Source organism: Pristiophorus japonicus, chromosome 17, assembly GCF_044704955.1.
Source record: "Pristiophorus japonicus isolate sPriJap1 chromosome 17, sPriJap1.hap1, whole genome shotgun sequence".
Taxonomy (NCBI): Eukaryota; Metazoa; Chordata; class Chondrichthyes; family Pristiophoridae; genus Pristiophorus; species Pristiophorus japonicus.
The window spans coordinates 112723655-112746135 of NC_091993.1; the positions used below are offsets into that span (position 1 = coordinate 112723655).

The 22481-nt window shown below is 48.2% G+C and overlaps 1 protein-coding gene across 2 annotated transcripts in view; it reads right to left on the bottom strand.

The window, feature by feature from the left end:
- Positions 1-22481, bottom strand: part of LOC139228270 (solute carrier family 26 member 9-like) — a 130621-nt gene that overhangs the window by 38414 nt on the left and 69726 nt on the right. For both annotated transcript variants that reach the window (XM_070859453.1, XM_070859452.1), the window contains 5 exons: positions 21461-21574; positions 17398-17475; positions 15591-15686; positions 10326-10432; positions 1467-1536 (listed from right to left, as the gene is read on the bottom strand). In XM_070859453.1, the coding sequence (XP_070715554.1) occupies positions 1467-1536; positions 10326-10432; positions 15591-15686; positions 17398-17475; positions 21461-21574 (465 nt within the window). The remainder of the gene's footprint in view (positions 1-1466; positions 1537-10325; positions 10433-15590; positions 15687-17397; positions 17476-21460; positions 21575-22481) is intronic.

Below are 22481 nucleotides of genomic sequence, written 5' to 3' on the forward strand. Positions count from 1 at the left end.
ATTACAGTGGTCAAGTAAACCACTGGTAAAAGCAAGTACTCAAAACTCCATGGGTTATCCCTCTGTTATGATTATTGTGATGCGACTATTACTGATGGAGTTTGCTGCATTCAACATATCCAGCAGGTCAAAGAGTGTAACAAGGGATATCACATCAAGGGATTCTGATCATGCCATAATTGTAGCATTGTATTGTCAAGCCCAAACCCCAAGGTGTGTTAACACCAGCAGAAATAGAGCATTCTTTGTAAAAAGAGAAATTATCTTCAATTTTGGGGGTAAAAATGTTGTTGCAACTGAGCAGGGTGGTCATTTCTTAGATTTGAAATCAGTAGGCACATATGAGCCCAATTTTGCTGGCTCACACTTGCAGCGTTTGATGCACACTGCACTGACATGAATGCAAGGTGCTGAAATGCCTTTTAGAATCTGTTTAATAGAAAGGCAGATATTTAGGGTGGAGGCCCTTCACCAGGATCCCACCGGAAACATGAACCTGTATTTTCCCTTTGTGGGTGCCGATGGACCTGTTGTCTATTTCTTACATTCACTGGTGCTTTTCTCAGATTTCTAGGAGTCATCATTTTCTCTTGTTATCTCCACGGTGACAAGCCTGGAAATTTACTGTTGCTGGCGTTACTGGATACTCATTTAACTTACTCGGATGACATTGCTCCATGCTGCTATTATAATACAGACATCGAGTCTTTTTAAATGGGTTAAAGCTGGAACAGCAGACAGAAAATTGCTAGAGAGACCTTTTGTTTAAATTCATTAACGGGATATGTGCATCCCTGGCAAGGCCCGCATTTATTGCCCATCCCTAGTTGCCCTGCCAGGTCATTTCAGAGGGGCAGTTAAGAGTCAAACACGTTGCTGTGGGTCTGGAGTCACATATAGGCCAGAACGGGTAAGGACGGCAGATTTCCTTCCCTGAAGAACATTAGTGAACCAGATGGATTTTTATAACAGCAGCTTTTTAAAAATTTCAAATTTATTTAACTGAATTTAAATTGCCCCAGCTGCCATAGTGGGATTTGAACTCACGTCTCCGGATTATTAATCCAGGTCCCCGGATTACTACATTACCACTATGTTACTGTTCTCCATACTTTACATCTTCATCCCACTAATATTCACAAGAGTAATTTCTAGGTTAGGAACTTTAAGTCATTTAAATGGTAGAAGCCGAGAAGTTACTGGAGCCCACAAACAAATAGCAGACAAACACTTGACGCATGCGTGCATACAACATTTAGTGAAGACAACAACCCGTTTAAAATAAACAGCGGATCGCCCATGTTGAAGCAGTCACATTGACATTTAAGTTTTCATCCACCAATCTCTTCAACCGTCACTTCCAGGCAATAGTGCAATAACCTGCCTGTTAAATATCATAAAGTGAAACACTGATTGAAATAAATATCGTTTGTCCAAGGTGGCACTGCGTTAATTAACATCCTCACCTTTTCATAGACCTTGGGGTTTCTGTAAATGTCACTGGCTCCAATCTGTCCCACGAGATGGCCGTTCCGACTGGGGGAGACGAGCACAGAGAGGAACACATAAGGAAAGGTGAGAGTGGCCCGCCCTGTCCCAACTCTCCTGTAATATCTACACTAACAAGAACAACACACGCAGCCCAAGACCCAAACACACCAACAACATATCTCCGTAAACAGCCACCTGCTTTTGAAGGACAAAAAGAGCTTGCATTTCTATAGCGCCTTTCATGACCTCAGGAAGTCCAAAAGTGCTTTACAGCCAATGAAGTACTTTTGATGTGTGGTCATTGCTGTAATGTAGGAAACACGGCAACCAATTTACGCACAGCAAGCTCCCAAAAAACAGCAATGAGATAAGCGGCCAGATAATCTGTTTTAGCGATGTTAGTTGAAGGATAAATATTGGTCAGTACACTGGGAGAATTCCCCTACCCTTTGAATAGCATTATAGTCCACATTGCAACCAAAAGATGGCACCTCCAACAGTGCAGCGCTCCCTCCGTTCTAGATTATCTGATTAAGTGGGTCTTGAACTCACTTCTGACTCAAAGATGCGATTGCTAACACTGAGCCAATGCTGACACCAAGGGGCCGAAATTGCCCACCGCTGGAAACGGGGCGCACCGCGGTAGGTGAGGTGGCCTCTTGAGCGAAATTCCGCTCTTTGGCTTTTTTTTCAGGCGGACCGGAAGTCACTCTTAATGGGGGCAGTAGTGCGCCGGTGAGCACACTGAAGGGTGTAGTGTCCGACGCGGTCAGTCATCAGCATGGCGCATCAGAAGTCACTTAAAGGGGAGAGCCTGCGCGATTTAAAAAGTTCGGCCCACTGGGCCACCAGGGGGGATTTCGGCCTGGCCAGCCAAGACGGGGTGCCAGGCTGCCTGTTGGCGGCCCGGCCGAACCTGGGGGCATAATTGTTGGCCCGACGTGGCAGTCGGCTGACAAAAAAAAACATGGTGGCAACGGCAGTGCGTCCTCCTCTTTAATGGGAGCCGCACCACCATTTTAGAAGGCCACGGCCTCACTTCACTGTCACCAAAATATAGGTTTTGGCACCGCCCGGCGGGAGGTAGATTTTCTCGGCGTAATTTCACCATGGGGGGGGCAGAGGACATCGGCAGTGTGCACTGTGATGACGTACTTAGAATGTTTGGGCAGCAGCGGAGCGGTAGGGGGAGAGCGGGTCACCACCGGGATACCACAGGAGCGGAATTTTGATAATGGCGGCCATTACAGGAAAAATCGGCGGCCATTGCACTTAAGGGCCTTAAGGGAAGGGGCAATTTAGCCCCCAAAAATTTCTTCCTTACAAATTTCACATTTCAAATCCATGTATTCCCACAAAATTGTTCCCCTCTACACAGGTCCCGTACACAATTAAAAACATCTTTAACGTGTATTCGTGATCCTGCGGCGATGGGAGGATGACAGAGTGGTTCTGTGGCTCGACATGCTCAGTGTTACTGCTGGAGTGTGTTGCCAAGGTTCTTTGATGACTTGTAGTGTCAGCCGTGGCTCAGTGAGTAGCACCCTTCCCTTTGAGTCTGAAGGTTGGTGGTTCAAGTCCCACGCCAGAGACTTGAGCACAAAATCCCAGGCTGACACTCCAGTGCAACACTGAGGGAGCCCTACACTGTAAGATATGTTGTCTTTCAGATGAAAGGTTAAACCGAAGCCCTGTCTGCCCTCATAGGTGGATGTAAAATATCCCATGGCATGATTTGGAAGAAGAGCAGGGGAATTATGCCCAGTATCCTAGCCAATATTTATCCCTTAATCAGATTCATCATCATAGGCAGTCCCTTGTATCAAGGATGACTTGCTTCCATGCCAAAAAAGGATGAGTTCACAGTGCTTCAATGAAGGACCTGACATTCCAGGTCCCGAATTACATGTTGAAGGGTGGAAGATGCCTGTGCGTGGATTTTTTTAATGTGTGGTGGCCGTTACACACCAGCCACCACAAAAGGGCTTTGCAGAGCTAGGTCTTGGTCCAGTGGCAAGGATTTACCAAGACAACTGGAGACCAGCTCTGCTGCACAGACCTAGTGCGCACACATATCACAGTGTGGGCTGACCCGTGCTGACCCTGGGCCCCGAACTCACATCTCTCCTGGGCCCCGATCACGCTGCTCCTGCTATACCTGCCCGTGCTGGGGAATGATGGCTGTGATGAGGGCAACTGGATTACCCGGTCATCATCACATTGCTGTTTGTGGGATCTTGCTGTGTACAAATTGGCTGCTGTGTTGTCTACATTACAGCAGTGACTACACTTCATTGGCTGTAAAGCACTTTGGGATATCCAGTGGTCGTGAAAGGTGCTATATGAATGAAAGTATTATCTCTTTGAGATTTCATCCTGATCAAAGGGACCCACCTTCATCGTATGGTTTGCTGATTGTTAATGAAAAAGTAGCTGCTGAAAATTTCTACTGAATTTCAATCCTTTTTTTGTTAAATTAATTCTCGGGAAGTGGGCGTCATAGCAAGGTTTCTTGAACCACTGCAGTCCGTGCAGCCGAGCGGTTTGACAAAACTCGGTGGTTTGCTAGGCCACTTCAGAGGGCAGTGAAGAGGCAGCCATGTTGGTGTGGGACTGGAGCCACACATAGGCCCGACTGGGCTTACCCGGTGGGTGGCAGGTTTCCATCACTAAATGATCTTACTAAATGGCGGAACAGGCTCGAGGGGCCAGTTGGCCCACTCCTGCTCCTATTGCTTATGTTCTAAAGGACGTCAATAAATCAGTTGGATTTTAAAACTGGACAGCTTTGTGTTCACTTTTACCGTTGGCGTTTTTTTAATTTCTAGAAATTTTTTAAAAAACAAAATTACAATTCCCAGACTGCCATGGTGGGGTTTCAACTTGCATTCTTTATCTTCTTACGGAAGATACGAGTTCTGGGAATACGAGTTCTGTAATGTAACCAATGCACCTATGTTGTATAATGCCACGTGGAAGAGGTATTTTACAAGAATGTGACCGGACCTTTGCAAACAGGGACCTGGGGCTGTGCGGCCTTGGAGGCAATCTGTTCAACGAGTAAACACCTTCACAGCAACTGTTCCTGCCAGTGGAAGAAATTAATTGAGCAGGCTCGTGTACGAAGCCAGTCAGTATTCCTGACTCATCCTTGGTCTCTTTCCTATACGTGGCATGGTATCCTGTCACGGGCGTGCCCATGATGCTGCTCTACGTGACACAGGTCTCCCAATATTGTTTCTGCATATAACATAGTTCCCCCGGTCACTGCTTTCCCTGCACATGACCGTTTCCCCCCCGAGCACTTTTCCTGTCCGTGACTAGTCCCTCCCCCAGTATTTTTCCGAAAATGACACCATTCCCCCAGTATTTTTCCTAGACATGGCACATTTTCCCCAATACTTTTCCTATATAAGACACCATGCCCCCCTGTATTTTTCCGATACATGACAGCGTTACCCACCCCCCGTCCCAGTATTTTTCCGATACATAACACTGTTGCGCTCAGTACTTTTCCGATACATGACACAGCTCCCCCCAGTATTTTTCCTGTACATGACACCATTCCCCCCCAGCACATTTCTTGTACCGAAACAGCTTCCCTTCACGATTGTTCCTATACGTTACATAGTCCCCACTCTATTTTACCTCTGAAGACCTTGATGTTTTTGCCCTGTCCTGTCCTGCACGTGCTGACAAGTTGCAATGATCCATGGTCAGGATGCAAGCAACGAAATCGATCTGCTGATATTTTGCAGAAAAGTAAAAAAAGCTTTCAACCCATAAAACAAATCTGAACTGCTTTGCTCTGCCTATAACATCATTGGTGGGCTGCATGCAGTCATTGGTTCCATCTGTGGAAACAGGACGGAGGCTATTTTGATGTCTGAAAGAAAAGAACAAGAGCCCAAATCCTGTCGATTCTGTACCTTTGCCATTTTCCTTCATTTGTTGAACTTAGTTTTCCCGTAACGCACAGGAATTCTGAAGATACGAGGGCATCGGAATTCCCCTAAAGGCCATAAAAAGTAGCACTGGGACTCTCTCTGACCCATTTTGGAATCACACAGCGCAGTAGGTGGCCATTTGGCCCATCATGCCTTTGCCGGCTCTTTGAAAGAGCTGTCCAACTAATCCCACATGCCTTGCTCCTTTCCCATCGCCCTGCAGCTTTTTCCTTTTTACGTACATATCCAATTCTCTTTTGAAAGTTATTATTGAATCTGCTTCCACCACCCTTTCAGGAAGTGAATTCCAGATCACATAGGATTACATAGGATCATCATCATCATAGGCAGTCCCTCGAATCGAGGATGACTTGCTTCCACGTCGAAAAGTTCACAGGTGTTTCAATGAAGGACCTAATATTCCAGATCCCGAACTACATCCTGAAGGGTGGAAGATGCCTGTGCGTGGATTTTTATAATGTGTGGTGGCCGTTGCACACCAGCCACCACACGGGCTTGACAGAGCTAGGTCTTGGTCCAGTGGCAGGGATTAACCTAGACGACTGGAGACCAGCTCTGCTGCACGGACCTAGTGCGCCCACATATCGCAGTGTGGGCCGCCGGCCCGTGCTGCCCCTGGGCCCTCGCCTCTTCTGGGCCCCGAACTCGCACCTCCCCTGGGCCCCGATCACGTCCCTCTACAATCTCTCGCCGCTCCTTCGCCCCGACCTCGCCGCTCCTGGATGTACGGCACAGAAGCAGGCCCATTGGCCCAACCAGTCCATGCTGGCGTTTATGCTGCACTCGAGCCCCCTCCTGTCTTTCCTCATCAGCATAACCCTCTATTCTATTCTGCCTCTAATGCCTATCTAGCCTCCCCTTAAATGCATCGATACTATTCGCTTCAACCGCTCCCTGTGTTCGCGGGTTCCACATTCTCACCACTCTCTGGGTAAAGACATTTCTTCTGAATTCCCTATTGGATTCCTTGGTGACGATCAACTCGCTGCGTAAAAAGAAATTCTCCCCATCTCCTCATCTTTTGACAATTATCTTCTGTTTATTGAAAAATTCCTTCTTATTGGGGCTCAATAGATCCCATGATGTTTTGCAGCCGTCTGGACAGTTACAACTTGTCTCGAGCAACATGTTCGCTGAGGTTGCTTGCTGAAGCCAACGAAACTAAAATAAACGAGTTCTCGGATCGAACTGATATTTTTTCAGCTTGTCGCCTGGTTTGCAGTTACTTTGTATTTTATCTTGAGGATGCAAGCTACTGAAGGAAGGTGTTGTGTTTTGTACAAGGCTATCACCTAAAAGATTAAAGAAACAAACCAGAAGCTCGGTAGAGTCTGAAGCTGCAGATGAGACTGAGGGGACCTGGACGGGCTATTTGGTTCTTCCTTTGAAACTATTTCCAAACTAAATGCGCCCGTTTCAAACTTTTTAATATTGTTTTAATATCGGAAGAATTACTTTTAAGTAAAAACAAAATGTAAAAACAGCTGGCAGAGGTATTATGAAACGATATATTTTTGTGGGACAAAAAAAATAAATAAATCACCAGATCAGGTTGTGAAGAAATTATGGAAAATTCAGAAGAAACCACATCAAGCTGGAAATGTTCCAGCTGTCAACGTAAGCCCTGTTTGAAGTTTGTTTTCGCAGGGTATTAGACCCAAGTGCTAAATTAATTTCCCTCGGCAGCCATTGCATCAGTCATCGTTCATCCAGCTGGGGCATTTTGTGGATTACAAAGCAGGATCTATCACATTGGGTTCTATCACATTGTTGGGACTTTGGCTTGACTCTCGATGGGGGGAAGCAGTGCCACAGCTCTAGGCCATTCTCAGCTACCTTGACCTGGTGGCCATTCTTCATTCGCGGGATGCAGGCAGCGCTGGCGAGGCTGGCATTTATTGCCCCTTCCTTAGTTGCCCCGAGGAGGGGATGGTGGACCCTCTTCTTGAGCCGTGACATGGTGGTTTCATTTGACTGGGTGGCTCGCTAGGCCACTTCAGAGGGCAGTTAGGAGTCATGCACGTTGGTGTGAGGCTGGAGTCGAAAATATTGGCCAGACCGGGTAAGGACGGCAGGTTTCTGTCCTTAAAGGACATTAGTGAAGCAGTTGGGTTTACGACAATCCGGTAAGTTACTTGACCATGGTGAAGGGAAGCGGAATGAAGGAAATAGGGACAGGAGTAGTCCATTTAGCCCCTCTAGCTTGTTGCGCCATTCAATCAGATCATGGACGATCTGTATCTTAACTCCATTTTCCTACTTTGGTTCCATATCCCTTAATAGCCTTGCCTAAGAAAAATATAGCAAACTCAGTTTTTAATTTTCAATTGACCTCTAGCGTCACCAGCATTTTGGGGAAGAGCTTTCCATATTTCCGCCACCCTTTGTGTGAAGAAGTGCTTCCTGACGTCATCTCTGAATGGCCCAGCTCTAGTTTTAATGTTATACCTCCTTGTTCTATACTCTCCCACCAGAGGAGATAGTTTCTCTCTATCAACCCTATCCTTATTGCAACCAATCCTCGTTCTGTCCTCACACCACCGCGCCCCCCACCGCCAATTCCGCCCCCCCCCCCCCACCCCCCGCGCCCACGCCAAGATATCTACGCTCCTCTAATTCTGCCCTCTTGAGCATCCCTGATTATAATCGCTCAACCATTGGTGGCCGTGCCTTCTGTTGCCTGGGCCCCAAGCTCTGGAATTCCCTGCCTAAACCTCTCCACCTCTCTACCTCTCTTTTCTCCTTTAAGACGCTCCTTAAAATCTACCTCTTCCTGTCCTAATTTCTCTTTATGTGGCTCAGTGTCAAATGTTTTGTCTCATAATACTCCTGTGAAGCGCCTTGGGACGTTTTACTACATTATAGTCGCTATAGAAATACGACTATTGTTGTTGTATCACGAGCACACACATCTACACATGTCTCAGGACGGCAAACAGGAGCCTTATCAGGACCCAACATGTTGTGCTTAAATAAGAGCAACCTAAGATGGGCATTTTTGCATTAGCATTTAAAAGAGAAGAATATTTGGCTGGAGAGACAGCCCATTCTACCAACTAACTATCCAACCCTTTCTGTCGTGGTTTCACCATCAATGTTAGGGGTGTGGTAAGGGATAAAACTGGTGGGGGGAGGGGGGAAATTCGGTATCTTAGCGCTTCCAGTTAGCGCCTGGCGGGAGCGCTAATGGGGCGTTGAGTAAATAGCGCCATGGCGAGGCGAATCCAGCGACGCACACCAAATCCGCCGCCCCCTGTAACACTACGAGTTAGCGCCGAGGACTTCAGCGGCAGGCAGATGGTGACGTCAGTGAGCATGCAATGCTCACTGGGCGCCCGATCTGCAAAATTCATTGTCGCCCCCTGCCTTAATGCCTCGCCCCGACAGCGACAGGGAGAGGAAGCGTCAAGCAGGCGGACGCCGGCTCCAGGGGCACTATGTAAAGGGAACATCACGAGTAATGAGTCACAGCAGTCAGGTCAGTGCTGTTTCACTGCTTCCTTGTCAGTTTGACAATGTGCAACAGTTGAATTCGGTCATTTAAAGGTTGTATAGTCGCCGGAGTGTTGTGGCTACTAAAAATGTGACATTTTTATTTTCACAACGTATCAAAGTGCTACACTACAATGAGGTTCTGCAGCATAAATGAACCCCCCCTTTAAGAACTGGAAAGAGCCTGTGGCAATGGTGACTTGTGATTAGACTGCATCTGATATTGCTTAGCACTTTGAGTGTAACGCCACTGAGCGAGGCCATTAGCGCTTGATGTAGCGCTCCAATCCCTTCTTTGAACAATGAGACTTAATTTTGCATGCAACATGATTCATTAGCGCCTGGTGCTAAATCTCAAACGTTTCTAATGTTACCGCTCATTTCTGGGCTATATTGAATTCCTCCAGCAACCCCCCCCCCCCCCGCCACCCTTTCCAGCAGCCAAATCTGTTTTAAAAAAAAAACAACAAACATGGTCGGAATCACTTGATTACCCTAAAGATCAGGGGGCCGAAATTGATGGCATTACCACCCACTGCTGCCGACTGCCACCGGGATCCGCCGACATTCCTCTCCGGGTTGCGCCCCTGTGCCAGTTTGCACTTGGTCTGGAGCGAGCGGGAGGGGAGGGCCGCCGGGAACCACCCGCTAACGACAGCGGACGGCCAAGTGGCGCAAGTGACCTCCCGCCTGCCGAGATGCCAGATTGGTGCAGGCGGGAGTCGGCGCCAGCAGGGGGAAGGAGCGCCGCGAGCTCTCTCTCCCCCCCCCCCCCCCACCAACGGTAAGCTTAAAAAAACTGAAAAAAAAGGATAGTGAACTTTTTACTAACTTTTTTTTCCCCCACAGCGACTTACCTTAATGGGTTCCCCTGAAGGTCTTCCGGGTCATTTTTTTTTTCCCCCAATCATCTTCATTTGAACGTCTTCGACCCTCCCTGGGCCCGACTCCATCCTCGGCGGCAAGAGCCTTTGCCGCTGAGAATGGGAGCTCCTGCCCGCCCCCGCCCAGTACGTCGCTCGTTTGCTGCCCGCCCAACTTTTACATTATTTTTCATCAATTTCCCGCCCAAAGTGCCGCCCGGTCTCTCGGCGGCATTTCGGGTGGCACTCGGGCGGGACTTGGCCCTCACCAAGTTCGGCCCCCAGATTCTTGACCAAAGTGTCGAACAGGTGTGCAATGCTCCATTTAGACAACAGTGTTGGGTGTTCACAGAAACGGCGCCTCTCATATTTTTCTATAAACTGTTTCATTCACTTCAAGCGTCCAAGACCTTTGAGCTTAATTATGAGATCCAACCCTTAGTGGGTTTTTTTTTTAACGATTACGTAAAATGAGCTTTAAAAACAGAAATGAAAATGCCAACGTACTTACAATTGTGTTTGAAACACAACAACCAGCGCCGAGAATCCAACTCCGACAGCCACCCCATAGGGCAGACCGAGCAGGAACGCGGACAGGAAACTCACCACCCACACGCACTGAGGGGAGAAAGAGAGGGAGTGCAACTTTTACATGAAAGCAGCAAATATTCACCGCAGAAACAAAACTAATATTTCAACTGAAAAGCTGGGCTGGATCAACAGCTGTTGCTTAATGTCGCTTTCAACTAAAGTATTTCAAAAAACCAATGAGGTTGACCTAATCAAGCCATTTATAATCTCTGTTGCAGATTCATATCTCCGGCACTTTCATGTAGGTGTTCTAGTTTTCCCAACTCTTGTGCCTACCGCAATTCCTTTACCACAACCGCTTACCTCCCCCGACACTATTTTTCACTGACCTTCTGTTTGACAGTCTAATTGTGGTTTCTAGTTTGCTCTCTAGAAGCTGCTGAATCATGCTTTGGACCTTGGGTGCCAGCTGCTATTGTGCACCTCTCCTAAGGGCCCATTTTTCATGTGCGCTCCTCGGCAGCTGGCTGCTGGCAAGCTATTAGACCGTGGAAGGCACCACCGTTCAGCTCGATCGTGCCGTTTACCCAGTGTCTGCACTTCCTCACTTACCAGCAGGGGTCACTGCGTAGCAATCAGGAACATGGCGGATGTTCACGCCCCCTCCCACCTCTGTAACCTCCTCCAGACCTACAATCATCCGAGAACTCTGTGTTCCTCCAATTCTGGCCTCTTGTGCATCCCCGATTTATTTTGCCCCACCGTTGATGGTCGTGCCTTCAGCTGCCTAGGCCCTAAGCTCTGGAATTCTTTCCCAACACCTCCCCGTCTCGCTATCTCTCTCCCTTCCTTTAAGACGCTCCTCAGAACCGACCTTTTTGACCAAGCTTTTGGCTACGTATTCGAGTAACCTCCTATGTGGCTCAGTGTCGAATTTTGCCTGATACTGCTCCTGTGAAGCACCTTGGGATATTGTACTGCATTAGAGGCTCTATATAAATGCAAGTTGTTATTGTTGTTGTAAGGACCCAGGGGCAGGACGGGCCCAGCCCGCACTGCGATATGTGCGCGCACTAGGTCCGGGCAGCAGAGCTGGTCTCCAGTCGTCTTGGTTAATCCTTGCCACTGGACCAAGACCTAGCTCTGTCGAGCCCGTGTGGTGGCTGGTGTGCAACGGCCACCACACGTTAAAAAAATCCACGCACAGGCATCTTCCACCCTTCAAGATTTAGTTCGGGACCTGGAATTTTAGGTCCTTCATTGAAACACCTGTGAACTTTTTGATGTGGAAGCAAGTCATCCTCGACTCGAGGGACTGCCTATGATGATGATGATGATGAATCATGTAACTCAGTTACTCATCATCATAGGAATCGAGGAAGACTTGCTTCCACTTTTAAAATGAGCCCTTAGGTGGCTGAACAGTCCAATATGAGAACCACAGTCTCTGTCACAGGTGGGACAGATAGTCGTTGAGGGAAGGGATGGGTGGGACAGGTTTGCCGCACGCTCTTTCTGCTGCCTGCGCTTGATTTCTGCATACTCTCGGCGACGAGACTCGAGGAGCTCAACGCCCTCCCGGATGCACTTCCTCCACTTAGGGCGGTCTTTGGCGAGGGACTCCCAGGTGTCAGTGGGGATGTTACACTTTTTAGGAAGGCTTTGAGGGTGTCCCTGTAACGTTTCTGCTGCCCACCTTTGGCTTGTTTGCCGTGAAGGAATTCCGAGTAGACCGATTGCTTTGGGAGTCTCGTGTCTGGTATGTGAACTATGTGGGCTGCCCAGCGGAGCTGATCAAATGTGGTCTGTGCTTCAATGCTGGGGATGTTGGTCTAGTCGAGGACGCTAATGTTGGTGCGTCTGTCCTCCCAGGGGATTTGCAGGATATTGCGGAGACATCATTGGTGGTATTTTTCCAGCGACTTGAGGTGTTTGCTGTACATGGTCCATGTCTCTGAGCCATACAGGAGGACAGATATTACTACAGCCCTATAGACCATGAGCTTGGTGACAGTTTTGAGGGCCTGGTCTTCAAACATTCTTTTCCTCAGGCGGCCGAAGGCTGCACTGGTGCACTGGAGGCGGTGTTGCATCTCGTTGTCAATGCCTGCTCTTGTTGATAGGAGGCTCCTGAGATAAGGGAAGTGGTCCACTTTGTCCAGGGCCGCGCCGTGGATCTTGATGACTGGGGGGCAGTGCTGTGTGGTGAGGACAGGCTGGTGGAGGACCTTTGTCTTATTGATGTTTAGCGTAAGGCCAATGCTTTTGTATTCCTCAGTAAATACGTGGACTATGTCCTGGAGTTCAGCCTCTGTGTGTGCGCAGACGCAGGCGTCGTCCACATACTGTAGCTCGATGACAGAGGTTGGGGGTCTTGAATCTGGCCTGGAGATGGGGAAGGTTGAACAGGTTCCCACTGGTTCTGTAGTTTAGTTCCACTCCAGTGGGGAGCTTGTCGACTGTGAGGTGGAGCATGGCAGCGAGAAAGATTGAGAAGAGGGTTGGGGCGATGATGCAGCCCTGCTTGACCCCGGTCTGGACCAGGGATCCGGACCGGGGTCAAGCAGGGCTGCGTCATCGCCATCGTCTGAGCCAGGGATCGCAAGGATGTGCGCATCACCCGCGCTATGACAGGAGCTGACGACTGCTGGACGGACCACCTTCTAATCAGATCCATCATTGACATCAACATAGCCCCAAAGCGGAGGGAGCAGCAGAAGCAATGCTGCAAAAAAGTCAATGGCAGGACACTTAAAGTCCCAGCTAAGAGAGCCCTATACAACCAGCGCCTCACAGCTAACCTGGTGTGCCTTGACGACCCCGAGACACAGAATGCCCACAGCACTTGGTCTTCCCTCCAGGCCTCCATAACCAGTGCCTGCAAAGAGACGCTCGGTCACTCAACCAGGAAACACCAGGACTGGTTTGATAAGAATGATCAGGAGATTCAAGAGCTAATAGATCACAAGCGCAGGGCATTTCTGAGCCTTAAACACCAACCCAACTCTGGGGCAGCAAAGCAGCATTACAGGTGGCTCAAGGCTGAGGTCCAACAAAAAACCCGGGACCTAAAGAACAGGTGGTGGATGGAGAAAGCACAGGAGTTACAGCAGCTGGCCGACAGCAATGATGTGCGAGGATTCTTCATCGCAGTCAAGGCCACCTTTGGTCCAAACACCCAAGGCCCCACCCCGCTGCTGGCCAAGAACGGGGAAACACTCATCAAGGACACCGAGGCAGTCAGGGCCCGCTGGAAGGAGCACTTTGAAGATCTCCTCAATCGAGACTCTGCCTTTGACTCGAGTGTTCTCGACTCCATCCCGCAGCATGCTACCCGCCACCACCTCAGTGAGACCCCAACACTGCACGAGGTAGAAAAAGCCACAAGACAACTAAAAAAATAACGAGGCTACGCGTGCGAATGGAATCCCTGCTGAGGCATGAAAGTATGGCGGAGAGGCAGTGTTGGCACGAATACATGACCTCATCTCTCTCATCTGGAGGGAGGAGAGCATACTGTGAGATCTTAGAGATGCAGTGATCGTGACCATCTTTAAAAAAGGGGATAAGTTCGACTGCGGCAACTACAGAGGAATCTCCCTGCTATCAGCCACTGGGAATGTTACCGCTAGAGTCCTCCTCAACTGTCTTCTCCCTGTGGCCGAGGAGCTCCTCCCAGAGTCGCAGTGTGGATTTTGTCCCCTCCGGGGCACAATGGACATGATTTTTGCTGCGCGACAACTGCAGGAAAAATGCAGGGAACAGCACCAGCCCTTATACATGGCCTTCTTCGACCTTACAAAGGCCTCTGTCAACCGCGAGGGTCTATAGAGCGTCCTCCTCCGTTTCGGATGCCCCCAAAAGTACGTCACCATCCTTCACCTGCTCCATGATGACATGCAGGCCGTGATCCTTACCAACGGATCCATCACAGACCCAACTCAGTGTAGGCCTGGAATCAAACCTGGGAAGTGGGATGAATTATTCTGTGCCACAATGTTAATTAATAATTCAAATTCTAATAGATTTCATTAACCCTTTCAGTATCGCAGTTTTTACAGTTTTGAAAATCCTTGCAAAAACATTGGGGGGAAAATTTGTCCCCTTAACGCCGCCCGTTAATGCCAGTAGATGCATGGGAACAGCTGCGGGCTCTCATCTGAGGGCAGCGATCTGCCATGAGGATTTGTAACAATGTGCTCCTTCTCCTTGTCCTTCTTCTTATAGTTGCTGAGCCAACAATGCTGAGAATGAGGTGCTGCTGCATTAATGAACCTTCCCTTTAAATAGTGAAAAAAGCCTGTGGCAATCATGAGTTGCGATTCGCCTGCACCCCCCCGATATTGATCCAGGCTTTAAGTGTAACGCCAATGAGCTTGGGTTTTTAGACTTGATTTAAGACCCCAATCATTTTATTAAGCAATGAGGACCATTTTGCATGCAGTCTAGAGCGTTTTTGCCTGTTGCTAATTCACCATATTTTACATAAGAACATAAGAAATAGGGGCAGGAATAGGCCATTTGGCCCTTTGAGCCTGCTTCACCGTTCAATAAGATCATGGCTGATCTTCTACCTCAACTCCACTTTCCTGCACTATCCCCATATCCCTTGATTCCCTTAATATCCAAAAATCTATTGATCTCTGTCTTGAATATACTCAATAACTGAGCCTCCACAGCCCTCTGGGGTAGAGAATTCCAAAGATTCACTACCCTCTGAGTGAAGAAATTTCTCCTCATATCAGTGCTAAATGGCCGACCCCTTATTCTGAGACTGTGACCCCTGGGTCTAGACTCCCCAGCCAGGGGGAAACATCCTCCCTGTACCTACCCTGTCAAGCCCTGTAAGAATTTTGTATGTTTCAGTGAGATCAGCTATAACTCTAGAGAATATAGGCTTAGTTTACTCAATCTCACCTCATAGGACAATCCCCCCATACCGGGAATCAGTCTGTTGAACCTTCGTTGCACTCCCTCGATGGCAAGTATATCCTTCCTTAAGTCAGGAGACCAAAACTGTACACAATACTCCAGGTGTGGTCTTACTAGGACCCTATATAATTGCAGTAAGGTGTCCTAACACTGACCATTCCTTGGCAGTAATACATTTCTGGCCCTCAGTGATAGGAGCAGAGGTACTACGAGCTGCATGTTGAAGCGTGTGCTTGTACACGCATGTCTTGACACATCTCAATTAACACTTTACATGTGGTTCTCGCATGTATAATAAGAACTTTTCACTCACACAGTCCAGTTTGTTTTTCTTCCACAGGTAGTAGGGGTCTGTGACCTGCATCAAGGTGTTTTTCAGGTTCACTGCTATCAGTGCTCCCAGGACAGACTAGAGACAGAAACAAAGCACTTCTGTGTACATGAGTAATATAAAAAGCTGCTGTAATTTTTTTTAAAGTAAGGGTTATGTAGCATCAAACTGTACACCAGATCTTTGGTATGCTGTCATCATCCATAACTAAGACATAACCAAGACTGCCTATTTCCGCCTCCATAACATCGCCCGTCTCTGCCCTTCCCTCAGCTCATCCGCTGCTGAAGCCCTCATCCATGCCTTTGTTACCTCGAGACTTGACTATTCCAATGCACTCCTGGCTGGCCTCCCACATTCTACCCTACGTAAACTTGAGGTGATCCAAAACTCGGCTGCCCGTGTCCTAACTCGTGATGTAAATATAAATCACTCTTGTTCTCCCAACCCCACCCCCCCACCCCACCTGCTTCCCCCAAGATCCGCTTACCCCTCACGCATCATTCCTGTGCTCGCTGACCTACATTGGCTCCCGGTTAAGCAATGCCTCAATTTCAAAATTCTCATCCTTGTTTTGAAATCCTTCCACGGTCTTGCCCCTCCCTATCTTTGTAACCTCCAGCCCCACAACCGCCTGAGATATCTGCGCTCCTCTAATTCTGCCCTCTTGAACATCCCTGATTATAAGCGCTCCCATTGCTGGCCATGTCTTCTGCTGCCTAAGCTCCAGGCTCTGAAATTCCCTGCGTAAACCTCTCCGCCTCTCTACTTCTCTTTCCTCCTTCAAGAGGCTCCTTCAAACCTACCTCTTTGACCAAGCTTTTGGTCACCTGTCACAATTTCTCCTTATGTGGCTCGCTTTCAAATTTGTTGTCTTATAATAATCCTGTGAAGGGCCTTCGGATGTTTCACTACGTTAAAGGCGCTATACAAGTTGTTGTTGTTTAAAATATTGTCACTTTTTTCCTTCCCTCGTTCTACCTTGATCCACTTTAAATCCCAACGATAAGCACAGATGAGGAAAGCTATTTGGCCATCTAGTTCATCCATTTGTGGAAGTCGAAGTGCCTCTTGAAGGACAACTGACTTTTTGCCTGCACTACTCGCCCCAGAGACCATCCCAGCTCTTAGTCATTCTGTGTGAAGAAGTAAGTTTGCCTTTTACCAGTTTGTACCTCTGCCCCCTTATCCTGCAGTCAAGGAGCTGCTTGAAAGTGAAGCTCAGGATTATCCCTTCCACGCATTGGTTCATTGACAGCACTCTGAACTCTGAGTCAGAAGGTTGTGAGTTGAAGCCACAGTCTGGAGCATCCACACCTGAACCGTTGACTTGTCTGTTCTCTCTGCAAATGTTGCCCGACCTGTCTTTCAGGTGTTTTCTCTTTCTGCTTGGGCACATAATCTAGACAGACACCGAGGGAGTGCTGCATTGCCAGAAGAGCCATATTTTGAATGAGCCGTTAAACTGATGTCCGCCCTCTCAGGTGGCCGTAAAAATTCCAATAGCACTAGTTGAAGAAGGGCAGTGGTCTTCTCCCATTGTCCTGCTCATAAATTATCCCTCAACAACAGCGCTAAAAACAGATTATCTGTTATTTGTCTCATTGCTGTTTGTGGGACCATAGCTGTGTACAAATGGGCTGCCCTGTTAGCTTACATCATAACAGTGACTACACTTCAAAAGTAATTCATTTGCTGTGAAGCGCTTTAAGACGTCCTAAGGACACGAACGACGTTATAGAATGCAAGTTCTTTCAACTGTACGTGTCACTATGTGAAAGGCTCCTACCTTAGGAAGTGGCTCCAAGTATATTCCCAACGCCATAAGTACCACAAACACCACAAGCACTACGCACAGGTTTGCGAACTGGAAAGAAGAGATGACACATCATATTACAAGGTGTATTGTGAGGGCCTGCGGCCAAGGATCAATATTTGTTTTGTGCTCTCAGTCAAAGTGAGCACTGCACTAAACTTCAATGTCAATGAGTTGTTCCGGACAGTTGCAGACATCAAAAAGACCAGCTAGTGTGCAGCTGACCTCAGAGACAGCAGGTGGTCTCTACTGACAAGTATCTGCATTCATCAACTTGCTTTGGAGGCAGTTCAGAGAAAGTTCACAAGGTTGATTCCGAAGATGAGGGGGTTGATTTATGAGGAAAATTGAGTAGGTTGGGCCTCTGCTCATTGGAATTCAGAAGAATGAGAGGCGATCTTATCGAAACGTATAAGATTATGAGGGGGCTTGACAAGGTGGATGCAGAGAGGATGTTTCCACTGATGAGGGAGACTAGAACTAGAGGGTACAATCTTAGAATAAGGGGCCGCCCATTTAAAACTGAGATGAGGGGAAATTTCTTCTCTCAGAGGGTTGTAAATCAGTGGAATTCGATGTCTCAGAGAGCTGTGGAAGCTGGGACATTAAATAAATTTAAGACAGAATTAGACAGTTTCTTAACCGATAAGGGATTAAGGGTTCATGGTGAGCGGGCAGGGGACCTGAGTCCATGATCGGATTAGCCATGATCGTATTAAATGGCGGAGCAGGCTCGAGGGGCCGTATGGCCTACTCCTGCTCCTATTTCTTATGTTCTTATTATCAAGTTCAGCATTGGCATGATTGGCTGCTGAGTTGTGGGTTAATTCTGATGTAACTGTGCTCCAAGAATACACAATGAGGGGACTTGTGTGTTCCTGCCAGCGTACTGTACTAAAAAATGCAAGCCGAGAATGAACTCACATTTAGATCAAAGTCAGTACATTGAGTAAATGAACCACCGTGTAACCAGCACACTCTCGGGAATTCATGAAAAATAGCGCAAGCTAGCGTTTGAAGATGGTGATCTCAGACTGAAGGCAAAAACAGCAAAAGGAATAGGGGCCCTGAAAATCGGCAAGGAGTGGGTGGGGGAAGGGCCTTCCGGTGTCAAGTGCCAGGATGTGGCCACCCGTGGCCTCCGTCACTTTATCCCGCAGGGTCGGGGAGAGGAGCAAGCTGTTGGTGAGGAGCTCATCTATGGTGTCCCCGAGACGAGATATCCGCGTACACGGGCTGAAACTTTCTGGGCTGGTGGAGCGAGGGGCCGGGTCCCCCAATGAGGTGTTGACGCACCCCCACCCGCCATCCCCAGTCCCCCTCCTAATATCGTGATGATGTTCCCCACTCCCCCAATACCCACCCCACCCACACTGTGACTCCCTCTATCAGGGAACCGGCAGCGCTGAGGGAGGGCTGCACTGTCGGAGGTGCCATCTTTCGGATGAGACGTTAAACCGAGGCCCCGTCTGCTCTCTCAGGTGGATGTAAAAGATCCCATGGCACTATTTCAAAGAAGAGCAGGGGAGTTATCCCCGGTGTCCTGGCCAATATTTATCCTTCAATCAGCATAACAAAAAAACAGATTATCTGCTCATTATCACATTACTGTTTGTGGGAGCTTGCTGTGCGCAAATTGGTTGCCGCGTTTCCCACATTACAACAGTGACTACACTCCAAAAGTACTTCATTGGCTGTAAAGCGCTTTGAGACGTCCGGTGGTCGTGAAAGGCGCCATATAAATGCAAGTCTTTCTTTCTTTAACTAAAAAAAAATTATTATACTACCCTGATCTTTGTGGGTCCAGGCCCCAATCTCGACCAGGGCCTCTGGTGAGCCTTGGTTCTGTCAAAGCTACACCAAGTCTTGGCTCCGGGCCGGGGCATGGCAACTCACAACTGCGTGAGTCCTCACCTCTGGCACCGAGCTCCTTACGTTCATGCTATTGTAGGAGCGGATGGAAGCTGTGCATCACGAGGCCGTAAAGGCATCTCAGACATAAGGACTAAAGGGCTAGAAATTCAGTTGAAGACGCTAATATCGCCTGGGCACTAAATTTCACGCTGTAAGATCTTTAGCGCCGGGCCCTGCAAAATTCAGTTTCAGCACCCTGAGAATGGAGTGGTGCGTGAAGGGAGGCATTCCACACTTCTCTTAGGGTGCTAGGCCGGGTGAGCAACTGAATATCCCGCACTAAAGAACCAGCTTCGTAGCGCCCCGAGAGAGGCCTCTCAGCAAAAAAAACATCAGGCCAAATTTCACAAAAAACATTCCCTATTCATTACTCACCCCAAATAAAGTTAAATCCCAACAAAAAAAATCCCCCAAATCAATCTCACCCACCTGATGCAGCCCTGCCTTCCCGTAGCGCCCCGGGACAGCTCTGCACGCCAGGCTTTCTCTGGTGAGATCACCGCGGGTCGCTAAGGGTGGCGAGCAAACCGAAGTTTGCTTCCGTGTCGTTACCGGGGGGCGTTGCACACCGGCGCTACGCTCCCGGGCGATACTCCTCAGCGCCGCCGGTACCGGCATACCGAAGTTGCCGAGCGGCGCTACTGTCGCCGCTCGCTGGTGTTAACCCTTCAGCTCCCCTCGCGGAGGGGCGCTATCCAACCGAATTTTTATCCCAAAGTATCTGGAGTGTCCAGGGCCACGCTGAGTTTGCAGCCATGCTGATAGATTCCTGCCAAAATTGACAGCGGGAGACCTCTGGGAAAGCGTGGGGATTTTGACCCTCTCGGGTAATTGTGGCCGGGATCTGCTCCTGCCAGGGAAACCCGCTTGATGGGCTCGTGGATCGGGCACTGCGGAGACCAGACCTGATTTGCGGGGGACCCTGATTTTCCAGGGATTTATTTTAATGACTAGAAAATTGGGAGTGCTGTGAATCAAGTATGCTAAATGCTTACTTGCCCCTCCCCAAGTGAGTGATGTGCTTAGCCGGATAGACATCAGATTTTGTAAAGAAACTGAATTGTGTTCAAAGTCTTGAACATATGATTGAAGATGAATTTAGACAATCTCCTCCAGTCACAGAGCCAACACCAAAAATATCTGGTTTCACGTCTAAAAAAATCATAAGAACTAATTAAAGTGACATTGTTTGTAGTCAGCTGGGTGTTGAAGAGGTTTGGAAACCCTGTTTAAGAGTCTCCAAACCAAGCTAATGAGTAATCCACACAGGTAGAGCGCCCAATATGGAGTGTGCATGCAATCCCTTCAGGGACGCAACCTTTAAGTCTAGCGAGCTTAGATGCAAACTGGCAGAGAAAAGGCTGAAGGGCCTCCAAGGTATGTATAGGGTCACTGCTGCACTTCATGTATTTAAGCCATGATGAACGAAAATCACACAGCTTACCAGCATTGGTAAGATTCCTGTTGCTTCTCCAATCACGCCTCTCCTACCCATTAGGGCCGTGCTTTACATAGTTACATGGAGCTTGAGTGGGAAGAATTTCCATCCCCAGTGACAGATCGAACCCTCTAGGTCCCATTAATGAGTCAGGCTGGCTGGTCAACTGTTCTCAGTGCACTGCAACACCATCGACTTGCCTCGTTCAAGTCTCAGATCGCCAAGTCTGTCACTTGGATGGCTTCAATTGAATTTTTCAAGACTTAGATCAGTAGATCTTATCTTTGGTAAGGAATCAAGGGATATGGATCAAAGGCAGGAAAATGGAGTCGTGGCATAGATCAGCCATGATCTAATTGAATGGCACAGAAGGCTGAATGATCTGCTCCTGTCCCTATGTCACATCACTGGCTGTTTTGCCTTGGAGCCAGCTTTGTCCTGCTTAACTGCACTGCCTCTCAGGTGGGCAGTCACTGGTTGGCCACTGGACAACCGACAAGCGTACGTTTGAGTCCACGGTAGGTGAACAGCAGGTACCAGGAGACCCTCCTGAGCGCATGGCATGGTGAGCAAGGCAAATGACCACAACGCCCCCTGACCACACCATGCCCAACCATGTGGTAGTTGGGATCCGTAGCTTCAGTGGCGCCTGGAGATAGTGGCAGAGAAATGAGTCATGTTTACCTGCGAGCTTCCACCGCCCGCTACCACAGCCAAAGTGACTGACAACGCGCAGCAGATAACGTGGATGTTGAAAAAGGATCCAAAGAAGTTACCGCAGCCCAGTGCCAACATTTCCTGGAATGTAGAAGAAGCAGAAATTATTACAGCAACAAGGGAGAAGTGGGAGGTTCAAAATCCTGAAAGGTTGTGTAACTGATGGAAATATATATTGGTACAGAGTTACTGCTGCACTCAGGGTGTGTCTCAAAACTTCTGACTCCTACCCAAATATCAGATCTGTTTTTCTCAGGTGGAGGCTATTCATCATCCCTTTCTATTTGGGTCTGACTTTGAAAATAGAACTTAAAAGTGTATATATATGTATATATATATTTAAAAATGCATATATTTATTTTCCTTTATTCTCATTTGGCTTGTCACCTATGTTTCTCATTCAAGATAGCATGGCTGGTGATCTGGTTCCATGTCTCTGCCAATGGCGGACAGAGCATTCGCCTATTAGCTTTCCCTCCCTCTTTGAAAGGAAGCAGCTAGCCCCTGCTTCTTTCTCCTTCCCACTCCACTTCCAGGTGGCTAAGCCAAGATCAAGAACTCTGCAACATATTTTCTACGAGTAATAATGTGGACCCTCCTTGAAGCGATTTCATGCAGGTGCTCAGTATAGCTGAAGCCTCTGTTCGTTTAAGGGCGGCAAACCAGACTCCCCACCCACCCTCTCCTCCAACGACTGTCTGTCCCACCTGTGACAGACTGTAATTCCCATATTGGACTGTTCAGTCACCTGAGAACTCATTTTGGAGTGGAAGCAAGTCTTCCTCAATTCCGAGGGACTGCCTATGACTGACTGACTAGTTTAAGGGCACAGTAAGAAGTCTGGAGCTATATTGTACATTATGGAATCAGGATCAGCCTGAGAAAGGGATGAGAAAACTTAGAATGCCTCCGCAATGAACCAAAGAGAATGAGAAGAGTAAAGTCTGGTTTAGAGTTGAGTTGCCCAAATGGTTGACACTTCTCAGTT